This window comes from Cebus imitator, unplaced genomic scaffold, assembly GCF_001604975.1.
Source record: "Cebus imitator isolate Cc_AM_T3 unplaced genomic scaffold, Cebus_imitator-1.0 Scaffold20, whole genome shotgun sequence".
Lineage (NCBI taxonomy): Eukaryota > Metazoa > Chordata > Mammalia > Primates > Cebidae > Cebus > Cebus imitator.
Window position 1 is genome coordinate 8,598,171 of NW_016107335.1, and position 17,047 is coordinate 8,615,217.

At 53.5% G+C, this 17,047-nt stretch overlaps 2 protein-coding genes and 1 long non-coding RNA gene across 3 annotated transcripts in view; all 3 read right to left on the reverse strand.

The window, feature by feature from the left end:
* LOC108298116 overlaps positions 1-808 on the reverse strand; it is a 17,365-nt gene extending 16,557 nt beyond the window's left edge. Inside the window, exon 1 of the long non-coding RNA XR_001822454.2 lies at positions 83-808. This is a non-coding gene — a long non-coding RNA (uncharacterized LOC108298116). The remainder of the gene's footprint in view (positions 1-82) is intronic.
* The window catches only part of LRRC61 (leucine rich repeat containing 61), a 19,167-nt gene extending 2,542 nt beyond the window's left edge, over positions 1-16,625 (reverse strand). Inside the window, exons 1-2 of the mRNA XM_017520792.2 lie at positions 16,487-16,625; positions 14,036-14,207 (exon numbers count right to left, since the gene is read on the reverse strand). The gene's annotated coding sequence lies outside the window, so the exon portion shown is untranslated. The remainder of the gene's footprint in view (positions 1-14,035; positions 14,208-16,486) is intronic.
* On the reverse strand, positions 3,056-5,851 carry ZBED6CL (ZBED6 C-terminal like). Its single transcript, XM_017520803.2, has one exon. The coding sequence runs from the start codon at positions 5,318-5,320 to the stop codon at positions 4,598-4,600; it is 723 nt and encodes a 240-aa protein (XP_017376292.1). The 5' UTR covers positions 5,321-5,851; the 3' UTR covers positions 3,056-4,597.
* Positions 16,626-17,047: the final 422 nt, after the last annotated feature.

The window sequence follows — 17,047 nt, forward strand, 5'->3', positions numbered from 1 at the left end:
ACCCCAAAATTAATAAGGACAGATTGTGAGTGGTTACTGAAAAAGTAAAATAATGATGTTTTGCCCCTACTCTGCATTTGACAGAAAGGAAAACAACAGACGTCTTCCAAGCTCAGCTTTCCAACCTGGCAGCCTTTGGCCAAGCCCAGCCCCAGGAGGCTCACCCAGGCTGGTGGGGTGATGCCTGCCCTGCAGATCCATGGATGCAGGGTGTCGGAGACTCCGGAGTCGGGAGTTTACGTGTCAGCACTTTCATTTTCCCCTCTCCAAGGAAACCAGGCCCAGAGCCTGGTCTACTTAGCTCCTCCTCACACCCCATCAACAAAGATATTTACTATGTTCCCAGCCAGGGAGCTGGCAAGGATGTAAATAGGTCTTGCCATCCTTATGCCCTCTCCACCCCACCTAGGAAGAGGGTCCTTGTGCTTGTGGTCCCCATTTCCTTATCTAGCTCCCCTCTAGTCTGCAAGACTCCAGTTCATTCTCTTTATACCTCATTTCTTTCCAAAAGGGACTGGAAGCATCTGCTGAGACGCGTGGATTCCCTCAATGGGAATGGAATCTTCTGGGGTTTGTAAACAGGGAGTGATGAAATCAACTTTGCCTTTAATTAAAGCTGCTTTGGCCCCTAGAGTTGGCGGGGGAGCGGGTGCAGGAGGAGCACCAGGCACTAGACACCTGTCTGCTATGAAAACAAGCAAAGATACAGGCCCTAAGGAGGGCAGGAAGTGACGGGGAGGAGGAAACAGAGCCTAGGACAACTGGGGATGGGGCTGGGTGACCGTATGCAAGAGGCTCCCCCGCTTTTTTTTTTTTTTTATTGAAACAGAGTTTCACTCTTGCTCCCCCGGCTGGAGTGCAATGGAGTGATCTCAGCTCACCGCAACTTCTGCCTCCCGGGTTCAAGCAATTCTCCTGCCTCAGCCTCCCAAGTAGCTGGGATTGTAGGCATGCGCCACCACGCCCGGCTAATTTTTGTATTTTTAGTGGAGACAGGGTTTCACTATGTTGGTCAGGCTGATCTGGAACTCCTGACCTCAGGTGATCTGCCCGCCTCGGCCTCCCAAAGTGCCGGGATTACAGGTGTAAGCCACTGTGCCCGGCCTGGGGCTCCCTTCTCAGATATGTGAAATGCAGGTGGGACAGATTGGAGACAAGAAGACATCTTGCTACACAGCACTGAGCTTGAGCGACAGTGTGGTACCGGGCTCCGGAGGCAGCTGGAGCTCTAGGCTAGAGGGATGCAGGCACCATCAGCAGGGAGATGGCAGCTGGCATCAAGAAGGGCATGCAGCACACAGGGCCAACCGTGCTGGAGATACAAAACTAAGAACCCAAAGGCCTCTCTCTAGGAGCAGGCACCCCTCCCACATACCTGCTACTTCAGGACTGAATGTGGAAGGTGCCCTGTGCACAGTGAGCAGCAGAGGTGGGGGCTGACCTATGAGGCTGAACGAATGAGTCCATGAAGGATCCTGCCAAGCAGCCAGAGGGAGAACACTGCTAGGACACCCCACTGGACTCAGATGAGATGAGGCCTCAGACACAGCCACTGGATGAGCAGTCCTGGGCACAGGTGAGGCCAGAGCAGGACGGCAGAGGTTAAGAAGTGAATGCTCTAAGGGTCAGTGGCTTTTTAGATGGAGATGATGGCTCAGCAAAGGGAGAGACAGGCAGGCAACTGTGCATGCTCACATCAGGAACATGGTTTACAGAAGAGGAAACAGAGCGGAAAGACCCCACCGGGATAGAAATTGGCCCTTTCCTGCTGCCCTCCAGCACACAGCCCTGCACCAATGTGGCCCCGTCCTGCCCTCACCACGATGCAGGCCACCTGAGTCTTGGTAATGGGTCATGCAACACCCTCATTCTCTTGGGGGTCAGTGACCTCTGCTGTGTTCCTGGTCCATCATCTGCACACTGCAAGCAGGTGGCCTGGGAGGACTGAGAACCAGCTGGTGCCCACCTGCGCAGAATCAACTAACATCAGGCTGCCCACAGATACATGGAGGATGGCTTTCCGCACCTCCACCTGCTTCAGCACTCCTCTACAGTGGGAGCCATCGTTGTCCTAACTATGGAAATGAAGGGAGCAGAGACTTCCTGGCCCAGCAAGAGTCTGGAAAGAGGCCTGGTGACAAGGATGACATCCTCAAGTTGGCTGGCAAGGATGACACTTGGGCCCCTTCGGAGGGAGGCTGAGAACCAGGGAAGATGGTCCCAGGCCTTGGAGAGTGTCATCTACCTGGGAAATGATGACTGCAGGGCAGAGCTAAGTTTAGGGGCTCTAACTAGTGCTCCGGAAGAGGCCTTCCCAACCCTGGTGTTACTGCCATCTGGGCGGGCTGAGCCTTGGTGTGGAGGCCGTCCTGTGCATTGGAGCGTGCTGAGCAGCAACCCTGGCCTTTGTCCACTAGACACCAACAGAACCACTCCCCTTACCCCATTTGGAACAGCTACAAACACCTCCAGACATTGTCAGTGTCCACTGCGGGACCCACTGCCCCTAGATCACAGTGAAAGCTCTAGAGTCCAAGCCCCGTAGCTCAGTGCCATCAAGCTCTTTCCCCCTCTTCCTTTCACCCCCCACCCAGTCTTCTCACGTGTTTCCCCCAAGCCTCGCTGCCTCACCATCCTAGGCCTCCCAGTTCTTTCCCGGAACACAAGCCCGCTCGGTGATGCCGACAGCAGAGGGATGACACTATTTCCAAGAACAGCTCAGACTGCTCGAGGATGGCAGCACAGACATGCCAGCCAACGTGAGGATGCGTCACACTCCCGGATCCTCCCTGCTCCGACATGTGAATCAGGATCCTGGGAGCGAGGTGCAGGACACTGCGGGGAGATCCAGCAAGCCCTGCCCCTACTATCCAAACGCTGATTTCAGAGCCAGGGACAGCAGTGAGGCCCCTCCCAGACAAACCTGGCCTCCCAGGAGCCAGGAATGTGTCCTCACAATCCCACTCCCACACCTAGTGCTACAGGCAGTGGAGTGATCTAAGCAATTTGGAGGCCAGACTTTCATCCAAATCATGCTACTCCAGACATTAAAAAATGATGTTTACAAAGCTTTATTTAAAAGGTGCAATTATTATGCTGGGAAAATGAAAATACTGCATACTAAACAGTGCCTAAGGTATCATCTCAATGTAAAAAAGGGAAAAATGTCAAACTATTGACAGAGGCCATCTCTGAATGAAAGGAATGTAATGTTTCCTGTGTTTACATCTTCAGCAATATGCAAATGTCACAATGAATTGGTCACAGTGAAACACAGGGCTAATAACCCATCCAGGAGAGGTGAGGGAACAGGCTCCTGGGGCTGCCAGCCAGTGAGGGGAGAGTCTGTCCCCTCACTCCATGGCCAGTGACATGCTCCAAGTTAGGCCTGGAGCCTTCCCCTGCCTCTTCCAACCTGCATCTCAGCAGCCACCGTGCCCAGTGACCAGGAACCCTCAGGCTACCTGGATGCAAGTCTTGTGGGGGTAACGAGCCTCTCCCCTTCTTCATTCTCCTGTCCAATCCCACTGGTCCCTGGATCCCAGGCCCTCAACTCTACCCTAAAGGAACTCTGAGCAAGCCAGGATGAGTGTGTACTACACACATCCTTTCTCTTCTCCAATAAGGGACTTCCCCTTTAAAAATGGCCCAGGACAAGCAGGGGCAAGAGTGATGGCTGGCAGAGTGTACAGCCACCAGGAGCCCAGGAGAGCGACTGAGGCTGCTGTCACTGGAGGGAGAAACCCCAAGGTTTCCAGTAGTCTGGAAACAGACTATTGGTAAGCAGGCCATTTGAAGACTGGTGTCTCAGCTCTCCTGGCTAGCTGGCCACTCTGAAATCCCCAGAAAGACTGGTTTGTGGGGGTATGTGTGCACTTCCCTCTAGAAATGGCTATTCTACCCTGGGATTTCCTTCCCCTACAGTGAAAGCCTCAGAAAGTGCTGCAATAGCTTACCCGGGTCCCCAGAGGCTGAGGATATATCCCACCTGCCAGCAAATGCCCATTCCATGTCCTTGGCCACTCTGAGAAAGCAAGCCTCTCAAGGGCACGTATCCACTTATCTGCACAGGCAAGGTGTATGCAAGGTCCTTCACACCTACTTATGTTTTAACATAGCATCACATGTACAAAGCCATGCCGTACAAAATTCAGTCACCTACGAAGAGTAAGCCTCTTCTCGGCACATACCACTAGACATAAAGGAGGCAATGGGGAGATGGAAAATGACATCTCCTAGGAAAAAAATATGGCTATCTGTCAAGAAGTGAGAAACTGACCCATTCTTACCAAATAGGTTAAAGATTCTGGCCATGAGCATGTGACACTCAGGATGCAACACCCTGCTCTCTGCTCTGACCTACTACAGGCAGGGGATCTCTAGTTCACGGCAGGGTGGGCACTGGCACCTGCCATGTCTGCCTTCCCACCCTGAGCAGACTGCAGGCTCTGTTCTCCCTTGGCCAGGTCACCATTGTAGCAGACAAGGGGAGGCGGGGTGTAGTTTGGGAAGTGTTCCAGGTTGGTCTTCAGGAAGAGGAGATGCTCAATGGCCTCCACCTCAAGAGAAGAGTTTTATTCTACAAGGGTGGGGCTGTTCAAGGAGGCAAAGACACTTTCAGAGAAGGTTCCCGTTGGGGGGCAAGACAGATAGATAGTGGCCAGTCTGGCCAGGCTTCTCGCTTCTTCTCCCAGTAAGCCAGGGGGTCATCCTGGGCTCCGATGGTCTCATTCTCCCGCAGGTACTTCTTGACGATGATGCTGGCCAAGTGGTTCTCAGTGGACAGCGAGCCCCCGCTGCTCTTGGAGGCCAGCAGCCCCACACTCTCCAGTCGCTCCAGCAAGCACTTCTCCCTCTGGGCAAGCAGAAAGACCCCAGAGTGGCCACTGCTCTGTAGATGCTCTCCCTGGTTCTTCCCTGCCACCTTGGGGCTCTTGGCTACTCTGCGGCTTTGCAAGGGGCTTGGGGTGGTCAAAGAGTATTCAGACACCATAATCTCCTTCACCTTGTACACGAAGACTTGCTTCCAGTGGTCAATGTCGGCCCCCACGGGCAGGATGGCCTCAATCTTGCCCTTGAAGCGGGGATCCAGCAAGGTGGCCAGCACGAACTCCTCGCGGTAGAAGAGTTCATTGAGCTGACAGTCAGTGCAGAGCTGCAGGGCCAACGCCTCAGCCAGCCGGACAGCTGCGCCCGCCTCTCCAACGCTCTGCTCTTGAAAGTGTCCGTGAACCTGCTCCAGGAAGATGTGCAGGTAGCGCAGCTGGGGCAGCACCTGGCTCAGAGAGGCCTGCACCGCACTCGCCTCGTGGACCACCATCTGGAAGGGCTGCAGGAGCTTGACGAGACTGTCTGCCAGGCCCCAGAATGTGGCTGACAAGGCGGTACCAGCCTTCCCTAGCTGGTGCCTGCCCTTGTACTCTTGAAGGGGCTGCTGCTGCTCCACCAGCCACTCCAGCAGGTGGCAGGCCGAGACCCAGTGGTCCAAGAGCTCCTCAAAGGGCTGGTGGGCTGGGAGGCCACAGACGCTGGAGCTGGGTGAGGAGCCCCTGGGCCTCTGCGGAGCCCTGGAAATGGCTGCAGATGGTCCTGGCAGTGTCCAGGATGATCTGGACACTGTGGTGGTGACGCAGCAAGTTTCTCACCAGGGAGTCGAGGCAGTGGGCGAAACAAGGGATGTGAGTATAGCCCTCGTCCTTGGCCGCCCGCTCCAGGCTGGGGCAGCTATTCGATACCAGGAAGCCCGCCCGCAGGGAGCCACGGCCAAGCCACAGGCCGGCCTGCTCCAGCACCTCCAGCTGCTGGTCCTCCACGGTTCCCTCCAGGGACAGGCCTCGCACCAAGAGCACGGCTTGCGTCCGCAGTCCCCCTGCCTGCCCACCGCCCGGTGATGCTACCCCTCAATGGGCAGTGATGGCCACGTACTTCACAAGGGAGTCACGGGCCGCCATGGTGACAGCGAGGTACACACAGCCCCCCTCGGCCCACTGCATCTCCTGAAGCACCTGCTCGCCCACAGCTTTGTGCAGCAGAGGCAAGGCTTTGCAGAAGAAAGCTGGAGAGGGCAGGCAGTAGCAAGGATACACCTGGGCCATAAACCTCCTGAAGGGCCGGAACGAAACAATGGAGAGCGGCAAGGCCAGGCTGCAGAGCAACTCTGTGATGCTGTGGTTGCAGGCCTGTGCACCGGGCTGCCTGGGGGTACAGGTGCCACCTCCGTTGTGCCCGACTGCTGTGGGAGAAGCAGGCAGGGGCGGCGGGGCCAGCAACAGCTGCTCTGGTCTGCCCGGGGCTGGCTCCCTGTCACTGCCTTCTGGGCAATGTCTTGGAGAGGGGAGGCCCCCCAGGGCAAGGCTGGTGGGACCCATGGACAAGCCCTTCGGCTCCATCTCCTGTGCCCTCCTCGTGCCCTCCCCTTGGCTGGCAGGGGTTGCCCTTCTCACCCACTCCAGCCCATGCTTACTTGCCAAGTGGCGGATGAGGCCCAAGGTTTGGGACCGCCGCTTAGTTTTGCCCTGTCTGACACTGGCATGACACAAAGTGCAGATGGCACGGCCCATGTTCTTGCAGTCAATGGTAAAGAACTGCCCCATGTCCTGCGGGGCCTGTGATTCTGCAGCATGCAGAGAGCCTGGGAAACACTGGGCAGGACCCGGGCCTTGGGGCTCGGCCTTTACAGCTCTGGCCAACTTTTCCAACCAGGGGGACTTCCGGAGGCTGGGCTGGGGCCCCGACTTCTCCCACACACCTGGAAGCAAATGCTTTTTCTTCCACTTCTAGAGGTGTCGCGCCTCTCTGGCCAAACAAGCTGTCAGGATGTCTACCTGTTTTACTCTCTCACTCTCCCTGGACTGGTTCCCCCCCAACCTGTCAGGACTGGGCATCTGGCAGGGGCCCGAGAGGGTCTGAACCAGGGCTGGAAGAGAAGGGGCCTGGCCAGAGCGGAGTGACAAGGACCTCAGCTTCTTTTCTGTCTGCTTCCCTTCCTTTCTCCATCCCCGTGGCTTCTGCCGGGGTACCTTCTTCTCGGGCGGCACAGGGGGCTCCTGCTCACACACAGGTTTGAGGCCACAGACTCCAGGGTCTCGGCTTGGCTTATGTGGCCCAGGGATGGACCAGCGCTCTGCATGGGAGGTGGGCGGGTGACGCCTAAGCCTCCCCACGGAGCGGGTTTTTCTCTTTTCACTGCAAACAGGTGGGCCAAGAACACTTTCTACCTGCTTTTCCAGGAAAACTTGGTCCAGGTTAGGCGAAAGGATTGATGTGCCACTGGGCAGGGGGCAGGGGCTGCTCCTTTGCAGGGACAGGACCCTTTTCAGCTCCTTTTGGGAGCCAGAGGTCTGATTTTCCTCCTACGGCCACTACCAATCTTCTTTCTGTCTACAAGCTTAAGTTTGGCCTGTCTTTAGCAGTCCCTCCCTGGTCACCCAGTCAAGTCCTTGAGAGGTGCTGGTAGCTTTGGTGCTGAGCTCAGGGGCGGGACAAGCCAGGGTGGCAGCTGAACTCTTGGGCCTCGTCACAGGGGAGTCGGCACACACAAGGGGCTCCTGGCCCACTGATCCTGAGGGAGGCAGTCTTTTGGGGGTCTTTTTTATTTCTTCTACTTCCATCATGCTTGGAAACTTGGGGAAATGAGATGGACCCACGCTGCAAAGGAAGATGAAAAGAATGGCTCTCAGCTGCCCTACTGAGCTCTGTGGAACACGGAGGGGAAGGGGAGGACAAGCTGGGAAAGGAGAGAGGAGGTTTAAGGTGCAGCAAGATAACAAAGTCAGCTCCAGGACAGAGCTCTCCAGATCCAATCTCCCTGGCAGTACCTTTCACTCCCACAGCTGAATGGGGCAGCCCCCAACAGGATCCCCACAGCCCTCTGCACAGGAGTAGTTTCTGCGGCTGTCTTCTTTGCCAAACTGGCTGATTTTCCTCTTTTTCTCTTTCAAGGTTTATTGGAAACCTAGGACATGTGGCAACTTTTCTATGTGTCATGGATGTCACTGCCAAGTAGGCAAGGACCCTGTGTCCACATGGCCTTGGGCGGTGGGAGACAGATGAGAATAAAGGATCCACATTGACACAAAGAACTAGAGCCACAGTGACACTGCAGGGAGGGAACTGACCTCACCAAGTTGTCACCAAGGTTTCCCCAAGAGAGAGGCCAGTGCTGGCTGCTGTGGGTGCTGGCCGGGAGGGAGTGAAGCATCTCCATCGCTGTGTCCTGAGCACCTGGGCTGTACCTGGCACCTGTCAGCTGCTTTCAGAGAACACAGGAAGGGGCAGCCCCTAACTGCATCCCCAAAGGCTCCCAGGGTCTTCTCACTCTCCATTCTGTGGCACAGAGAAATTCTTGGAAGGGCTTAGATGTTCTCACCTCCCATTCCCCACGAAACTCACTCTTCTATGGCTCCTGCAAAGGCACCCAGTATCCGCTCTGTCACTCAGATAGACTTCTCTCCATCACCTGAAGGCCCTGCCTCTCCCTCCCTTTGAGAGTTGTCTTCCCCGGCCAGGATGCCACTTGCCCGGATCTCCTCTCACCTCTGCTCCTTTCTAGTCTCTTCTGGCCCCTTTCACCCTGCCTGCCCCTCAACTGATGCTCCTTGGGCTGCCTTCCCAAGGCCCTTTGCCCTCATCCAACCCAGTCTCCGATGACTTCCCTTCTCCCTCGGCTTGATCACCACCTGCATCCTGACCATGGCCAGGCCACATTCGGCTCACCTCTTCTACAGGTGGCTCTCCCACCTGTTCTTCCCAGTCAACGCAAGCTGGGGAAGTGGGATGCCCTTGCACCCAGATGCTCAAGCCCCAAACCTAGGATAACCCTTAATTCCTTTCCCCATAATTCATTTCCCAGAGATTAGGTTAAGTTCAGGACTCTAAAGAGAAAAGAGACACAGAGAAGCCTGAGAGACATAGATAGAGGGAAGAAAAGAAAATGATAGGAAAGGAAAAATCCAGTGAACTAGGATGTGCTTCCTTGGCAGAGAAGACTCAGAGGAAGATAACTTAATAATCCTTCCACGAACATCTGAAAGTAAGCAGGCTTCAACCCTTCAAATCAGGAAGATGCAGATGGAAAACCTGGCCCTTCTGCCTCTGCACTTCTGTGTGGCCAACAGCTGTTGACCAGAGGTCCGGGGCTGCAGGCTCCGCCCAAGAACATGGGCTCTGGGTCCCACCAGCAGTTTGCAGGTGGCTGTGCCAAGGCAGCAGAGGACAGGCAGCAAGCGAGCTGCAGCTGCGGCACAATGCTGGCATCTGCACGGGGTTCAATGTGTGCGTACGGTTCGGCATCCTGCCCATGACTGCCAGCACCGGGGCTGCACTCACACCTGATGGATGTCTTTGTGCACCAGAGCAAGCTGCACACAGAGGGCTTCCAGAACCTGATGGAGGGTGAGGCAGTGGGGCGCACCTTGAAGAAGTCTACCCAGGGCCTGGCAGGGTGTTCTGCACTGACAGTGAGAGGCAGTCACAGGGAAAGAACATGCAGGAGTGCAGATTACGGGGAGACAGCGCTACAGCTGGAAAGGCCTAGACTGTCACAAGCTGCCATCCCAGCCCTAGAAGCTCCCCTTCTGCCAGAGTCTCAGCCACATGGTGGCCTCATGTCCACTGAAGGCCCAGGCAGTCCCCAGTGCACAGGAAAAGCCAACCCATTTTTGGAAGAAGAGATCCGCAGCCCTGTCCCGCTCCCGGAGGCCAAGACTTGAGTCACAGGGCTGTGGGCTATTTCTCTGCTACCATGAAGTTTCAAGGAGCAGGCATCTGTCAGTAGAGTGGAGAAAGTGGGGCTGGGGTGGGTTGGGGGTGGCTGGCATGATCTACCATGTATCTCAGGCCAGGGTTCACAGCACCAGCCCTTCTACCCTCTTGGTGGGGGAATAGGGAAGGCAAAGGAACTCCAACCAAGCTCTATCCAAATGCAAAAGAGGGGAGCTAGGGGAAATCGATCTGGAGCCTACATGCTTTGTCTGAGGTACCACCCCTACAATCTCCAGCTTTCAAAAGTGGCCTGGTCAGGGAAGTTGTTTTCCCTTTTAAGAAGGATGGCTAGGCTGGGAACAGGGGCTCCCGTCTATAATCCCAGCACTTTGGAAGCCCGAGGTGGATGGATCACGAGGTCAAGAGATCGAGACCATCCTGGTTAACATGATGAAACCCCATCTCTACTAAATATACAAAAAAATTAGCTGGGCATGGTGGCACGCGCCTGTAGTCCCAGCTACTCGCGAGGCTGAGGCAGGAGAGTTCAAGTTCAACTGCTTGAACCCAGGAGGCAGAGGTTGCAGTGAGCTGAGATCACGCCATTGCACTCCAGCCTGGGTAACAAGAGCTAAACTCCATCTCAAAAAAAAAAAGAAGGATGGGTAATCATAATATTTCCCATGCCGGAGTGAAATGATTAAGCATGAGACCAGATTAATTAATCAATTAATGGACCCAACCCACAGCCACTACCTTCTGAGGGAGGAACTCCCTCATGGCAGGCAGGGTTTTATTCATATCTTGTTTCCTCACAGCCCACTCTTGGGAAAGGGTCCTGGGAACGGTCCCAAGCAATGGGTGGCAGAGATAGGCAGACAGGGTGGCTGGGGGACCCATCGCAGACCTGCTGCTCCCACACTCACCCCATCCCGCTCCGGGCCAGTGCGTTGGGACTGATTCACTCCTTTGGATGCTGTACCTCGGTCCCATCTCCTGGGTGCCCAGAGCACTAGCTGTGCTACTAATGTATCCTGTGCATCTTAGAGTCTATTCCCCTTAATGTTCTGTTGCTATTGTTGTCTGTTTTAATCTAGGACTCTCATTCCTGTACTGTTCTCAGGTACTGAGCAACGTCAGGGATAAGTCAGCAGCAGCTCCATGTCTCCACAGCTGGAATACTTTTGGTTATTTTTCTCACCACGAAGAGCAACTATGTGGAGAACCCAGCCTATTGAACTACCTCATTTCTGCCAATGAGAGTCGGCTTTCCTGCCACAGTGTCCTCCTGAAACCCCCTCCACCTTGAAAATGTTTCACGGGAGACTAGGTTTCAACTGGATTGCCCAAGACTTGATCTCTGGCTACTGGAAGATTGAAAATTAGACTAAGGTACAGAGACACCAAGGGACACCAAGCTTAGACAACGGTTTCCTAATCCTAGGGCATGGGACTTGCTTCACACACCAGATCCATCCTTCATTGGATTGGGCTGGGCCTACCATCCGTAACAGGGGGTATGCATGTGTATTTGTAAACATGTGACTTATAAGGCTAAGTTTTAAGACCAGTGCCTTGTACTCATCCTGTGCTGTCCGGAGGATAAATGAGGCAAGGACTAACATTCTTAACCTTTCTAAACTCTTGGGTTCAAGGGAGGGCCTCCCCATGTGGTATGCATAGCCAGCGTCCCGCCCTGCTGCAGCATGAATTCAGTATGACAGTAACTCAGGGGATAAGGGAGCTTAATTTACATGCTGTAAGATCACCACAAACCTCCCTTGCTGGACTGAGACAAGCGCGACAGAACGTGTTTGGGGTACACGTCTGACCCTGGGTTTGTTTCCCCTGATGCTGCCCCCTTAATTCCTGTTATTTGTCTGGCCTTTGTAGGACTTTACCGCGTCTCAGTTGGTGACTGCTAGGTGGCCTAATTTGTGTAAATATAATGTGTTGGTCTTTCTCCACGTTCTCTTGGGGTTTCACTGTTTACAAACTTTTTTGTATTGAGAAAAATGGCCAAAGCATCTTTACAGAAGGTTCTGAATCAGGCAAAAGGGATCTGAAACATTAGTTTGGGGACCTCTTCTTGAAGGAGGCATCTTGAACTATCCTTTCTTTGTGTTCCCCTACCTCTATTTCCTATTTTGGATCAGATCTTCTAAAACTTGACTTCTATCCTCCCCTCTTCTCCATTCACCTCCCCCAAAAGAAAACCTACATACCCACAAACACATATATTTAATTCTTGTGCTGTCTCTGCAACTCTTAAATGATTTATGCAAACGCCCTGAAGAAGTTCAGAGCCCTCCACCTTTTGTTCCCAACCAGAGTCAACCTGGTTCACCCCAAACACTTATGACACTGCTTTATGTGGATGGATCAAACTGATTTAATCTATAATCTCAAAGGAAAGAGAAGCAACTGGGGGCCTTCTACCTACAAGTGGGGTCAGGAGACCAGGCAAAGGAATATGAGTATATATACAAGTCACTTAGGAACTTTTATGCAGGTGCAAGAAACTTTTTTTTTTGAGACAAGGTCTTTCTCTGTCGCCCAGACTGGAGTGGAGGGGTATAATCTTGGCTCACTGCAGCCTCAACCCTCCAGGCTTAAGCGATCCTCCCACCTCAGCCTCTCAAGTAATTGGAACTACAGGTGTGCACCAACACGCCTGACTAATTCTTTTTATTTTTGTGTAGAGACAAGGTCTCACTATGTTGCCCAGGCTGGTCTCAAACTCCTGGGCTCAAGCAATCTTCTTCCCCTGGCCTCCTAAAGTGCTGGGATTACAGGCGTGAGCCACCATGTCTGGCCCAGTGCAACAACTTATGCCAAAGTGGCCACAAGATTGTTTAAAAGGAGACAGATGAATGTAACCTCCATGTTTACTGCTAGAAACCAAAGCTGTATGTGAAATCTTGAATGTAGGGGCAGGGAGGGAGGATAGAAAGGCTTATATCTTCCCTGATCCCTTCCCCTCATCCCTGAATTGTAGGAGGCCAAGGCCCCTTGGGCTTTGGTGACCCCCCTCTGCAGTGCATCTATTGGATGGTTGATTTTTCTGTACCAGGTACTTCCTTTTCCCTTTGTAACACACATGCTGACCCTTTTCATTTCCCTTCTCCTTTCCCTGGAAAGAGACAAATAAATAAATGAAGACTTACTGGTATTGAAACAAAAAAAAAAAAAAAAAAAAAAGAAGATTAAAAAAGATCTGACAATGAGTGATGTTAAACATTACTCACCAGGCTAATGTTTCAAAAGGGTCACCAGAGATAGCAGGGCTGCCTCTAACAGGTGACAAGATAGCTAAGGGGGCTCAAGCAAGACTCTGGCCAGAAAGCGGAGCTCCTTCCAGCCAGAAGAGCCTCAGAAAGGTTAAGTGGCAACAGCTTTAAGCCCATCTCGCAAGAACTTTCAGCCACTAATAAATCCAAGAACTGAAGGCCCATTGCGAGAGGAGGGGCTCGGTAAAGCTGCAGATGAAACACAGGCTACTGTCTTGGGCCCACAACGGCTCTCGGATGTCACACTGGAGGGGACTTAACTCAGCTTTCACTTCATGACTGAGGAATCTGCAATCCCAGAGTATGAATATCCAGGCCTCCACAGGCTGTCTGCAGAACAGGGTCACACTCCAAAATCTTTTTTTTTTTTTTTTTAGATCTAGTCTTGCTCTGTCACCCAGGCTGGAGTGCAGTGGCATGATCTTAGCTTGTGGCAACCTCTGCCTCCTGCGCTCAAGTAATCCTCCCACCTCAGCTACCCAAGTAGCTGGGACTACAGGCATGCACCACCATACCCAGCTAACTTTTGTGTTTTTTGTAGAGACGGGATTTTGCCATATTGCCCAAGCTGGTCTTGAACTCCTGGGCTCAAGTGATCCCCCTGCCTCAGCCTCCCAAAGTGCTGGGATTACAGGTGTGAGCCACTGCACCCAGCAGATGACGCAAAATCTTCATCTTAAGACCTACCCAGTTACTCCAGGACACCAATCTTGTTCTGTTTCCCAATTAGCCCTGTCTTATCATAAATGTTATACTCTGTAGATACTCTTGATTCACTCATTTAACAGGAATTCATCAAATGTCTACTATGAGCCAGCATTGTGCCTTCAAGATATGAATAGAGGGCAGTAGCTGCCTGGCTGGCACATAGGACTCAGGATGAGATGACAGCCTAGAAAAGGGCTTATCACTAGACCAGGGGAAAGTGGGTATGATGCTATGAGGTGGGGAGGTATCCCTGGGGGGGCCCCCAGGCTGACCTACTGAGAAACAAGGTCTATTACATTGAAGAGCTTCGACCTGTCTTTCAAGGGGTTGTTTACCTTAGGCTATTGCTTCATGATCTTCGGTCCCTGTCAGACCCCGTCAGGTAGGTCTGGGATCTTGTGTTATCACTGGCACAACAGTAACACCACCATGTTCTCTTCCACAGGAGTACTTCAGGATGACAGTGCAGCTGGCACTGTTGAGAGCCAACTTTGAATCCAAATGAATCTAAAATGTAAATTTTAAAAAGAAAGTCATTGACAAGCTGTAGTACTTTATTAGTAAGAAGTTACTTGTGGCCGGGTGTGGTGGCTCACACCTATAATTCTAGCACTCTGGAAAGCCAAGGTGGGTAGATTGCTTTGAACTCAGGAGGTTGAGACCAACCAGCCTGGGCAACACGGCGAAATCTTGTCTCTACAAAAAATACAAAAAATCAGCCGGGTATGATGGTTCGTGCCTGTGGTCCCAGCTTCTTGGCAGGCTGAGGCTGGAAGATGGCTTGAGCAGGGAAGAGGAGGCTGCAGTGAGCTGAGAATGCACCACTGCACACCAGCCTGAGTGACAGAGTAAGACTCTGTCTCAAAAAAAAGAGAAATTACTTGTGGCACACATCGCCACAGCTAACAACACAAACTGGAGGCCTACAACCATGGCAAGCTAAGATTCCAAGGGCTTCTAAGACGAGGCACGGCCTTTTGGGCTGCACATCTGCCCACAGTCCATCACGTGGGCAGCAGCTGGGAAAGTACCCTAGCCAGGCCACACGGGAAAAAGGCACATAACTGGGAGGCAAAAGGGAAAGAGGATCAGGGCCAGGTAACGGCAGAGCAGGTGGAGGAGACCGTGCAGAGAGCTGTTCAGGGTGTAGCCCATGCCTGAGCCTCCAGTGGAAGAGGAGGAACGATAGAGACTCCATACTGATCCTCTTTACTCCATACAGGTCCACTTGGGCTATTTTGGGACAAATCTTCAGGCAAGTTTCTAGAGAAACTGAGGGAAAACACCAGAGGGGGGCTGCCCAGGTAATGCTGACAATATGGGGAGGTGAAAGGATGAGCAGATCTCAAAGGTGACTGAGAAACAGAGGGGAGAGACAAAGAAAAAACAAAGTAAAGTGAAGTTAGGGAAATCAAGAAATCACTGCTTCCAGAAAGTAGTGGTTCATGGGGTCAAAGGTCCCTTCGGTGGGCAGTACAGCAGGAAGTGGGGGAGAAGCAGGATCGGTGACTGCTCCAGGTGGGGATGGGAGGGAAAAGGCGTGGCTGCATCCCTAAACAGAGAGAGGGTGCCATTGGAAGACAGGGGAGGCTAACTACACAGGGAAGAGAAGCTTCCTGGAGAAAGGGATCCAGGGCACAGGAGGCAGAAGAGATCAGCCTCCGAGACCAGGAAGGAATCTTATTTTTCCTGGCAGAGGAATAAGATGGGTCTGGTGGCAGGCAAGTCCAAGAGTGCAGTGCAGGAGGGAAGTGAGGCAGCTTATGCTTGAGAGCCAGGCTCTCATGGGGATTCCTCATGGGGAGCCGCACATCTGTAAAGGCAGCCAGCGGCTGGCTGAGTGATCTGGTTTAGCCTGGGCTGGGAAGCATCTCTGCACAAACTTATACTGGCTCAAGAAATTAGAGACATTCTTCTCGCTACTCATATCAGGCCTTTTCCCAAGTGCATGCCCAGAAGGAAAGGGGCCACTTTTCTACTTCTCTAGTGCCTACAAGAGAAGTAGAACCCCACCCTGAGTATACCATGATTAAGCCAGGCCTTTCCCACCCCAACTCCGTCCAGGTCCAACAGCCCCTCTGCTCTCACTCCAGCACTGCAGGAAGAGGGAGTGTCTACTCCACCCCCACCACGTAAGGGATTTTAAGCACCTGCTGGGGCCACAAGCCTCACCTTCCCCTACAACCTTCCGTGAGAAGATTGAAAGGTGGTGAGAGACAGGAATTGGAAAAGAGGAACGTGTGAAAGGAAAAGAGGAGAGCAAGCCATCCCATCTTTCGGGGTTTTGTCCCATATGCAAATTTGCCTTCTTATAAAGCCTAAGCAAGAATGTTTTAAATAATCATGCATCATTAGGTTTCATACTGTGCAAAAGAGACGCAAAGTGAGATCTGTTTCAAACCACACGACAGCACTCTGCTCTTTTCTGGAAGCTTAGGGCCAACAATGGAGTCAGAACATGGCATCCAGGGCCCGCCTCCGCGCAAGGCCGCGATGGTGCTCGGTTTCCTCGTCTACACCGTGAGAATAGTAACGGCACCCGCCTCATGAGGTTGTTAGGGTTAAACGAGTTAATTAATATCACAGTATTTCAGGGCAGTTCTTGGCACAGAGGGAGCAATGGTTAAGGGCCGGCTGTTCCGAAAGATCTCGGCCTCGCCCAGTGTGTTTGGGCGCGGAGGCACAGGTAGGGGGGCGAGGCTTGGCCTAGGAGGGGGCCCCTGGGGTCGGCACGGTCCCAGTAGCCGCCCCTTCCCCTGAACCTCTGCGGCCCAGTCCCCTCTTACCTGAGAGGGTTGGGCCGGTAGCCCGCGGAAACCACGCAGGCCAAGCTGGGAAGATCCCCGCCGCCCGCCGGCACCTGACCCCAGCGCCCACCACCCGAGAAGGCCAACGTGCTTCCCAGGGCCAAGGGGCTGGCAAAAGTCCGGGGTGAGCTTCCGGAACGCACCAAGTTGCTGGCAAAAGTCCGGGGTGGGCGCACTGGATTCCGGGACGAACCAGGGATCACTTCCGGGAGCGCAGCCCGCGGGTGTCTCCGCGCGCACCCCTGCCCCACAGTTGGTACGTTCCTCCTGCCGGCAGCGCCTGAGTGCGCAGGCGCGGACCACGCGGCGCAATGAGGAGGGGCCGTGAGGTAAACAGTTGGTAATCGTTTACCTGTGTGGCTTTAGAGAAAGGACTTCCAAGTCCTTATTGAATTACATGTTGAGTGGTGGTCACATGTACCAGCCTCCGGGCAGGTGGCGGCCTAGAGTTCCTCCCGGACTCGGTGGCACCCAAGGCCCCTTGCATGCCAGCGCTGCGCGTGCCAGGCAGACAGTTCGAGTGCGACCCGGGCCTTATCT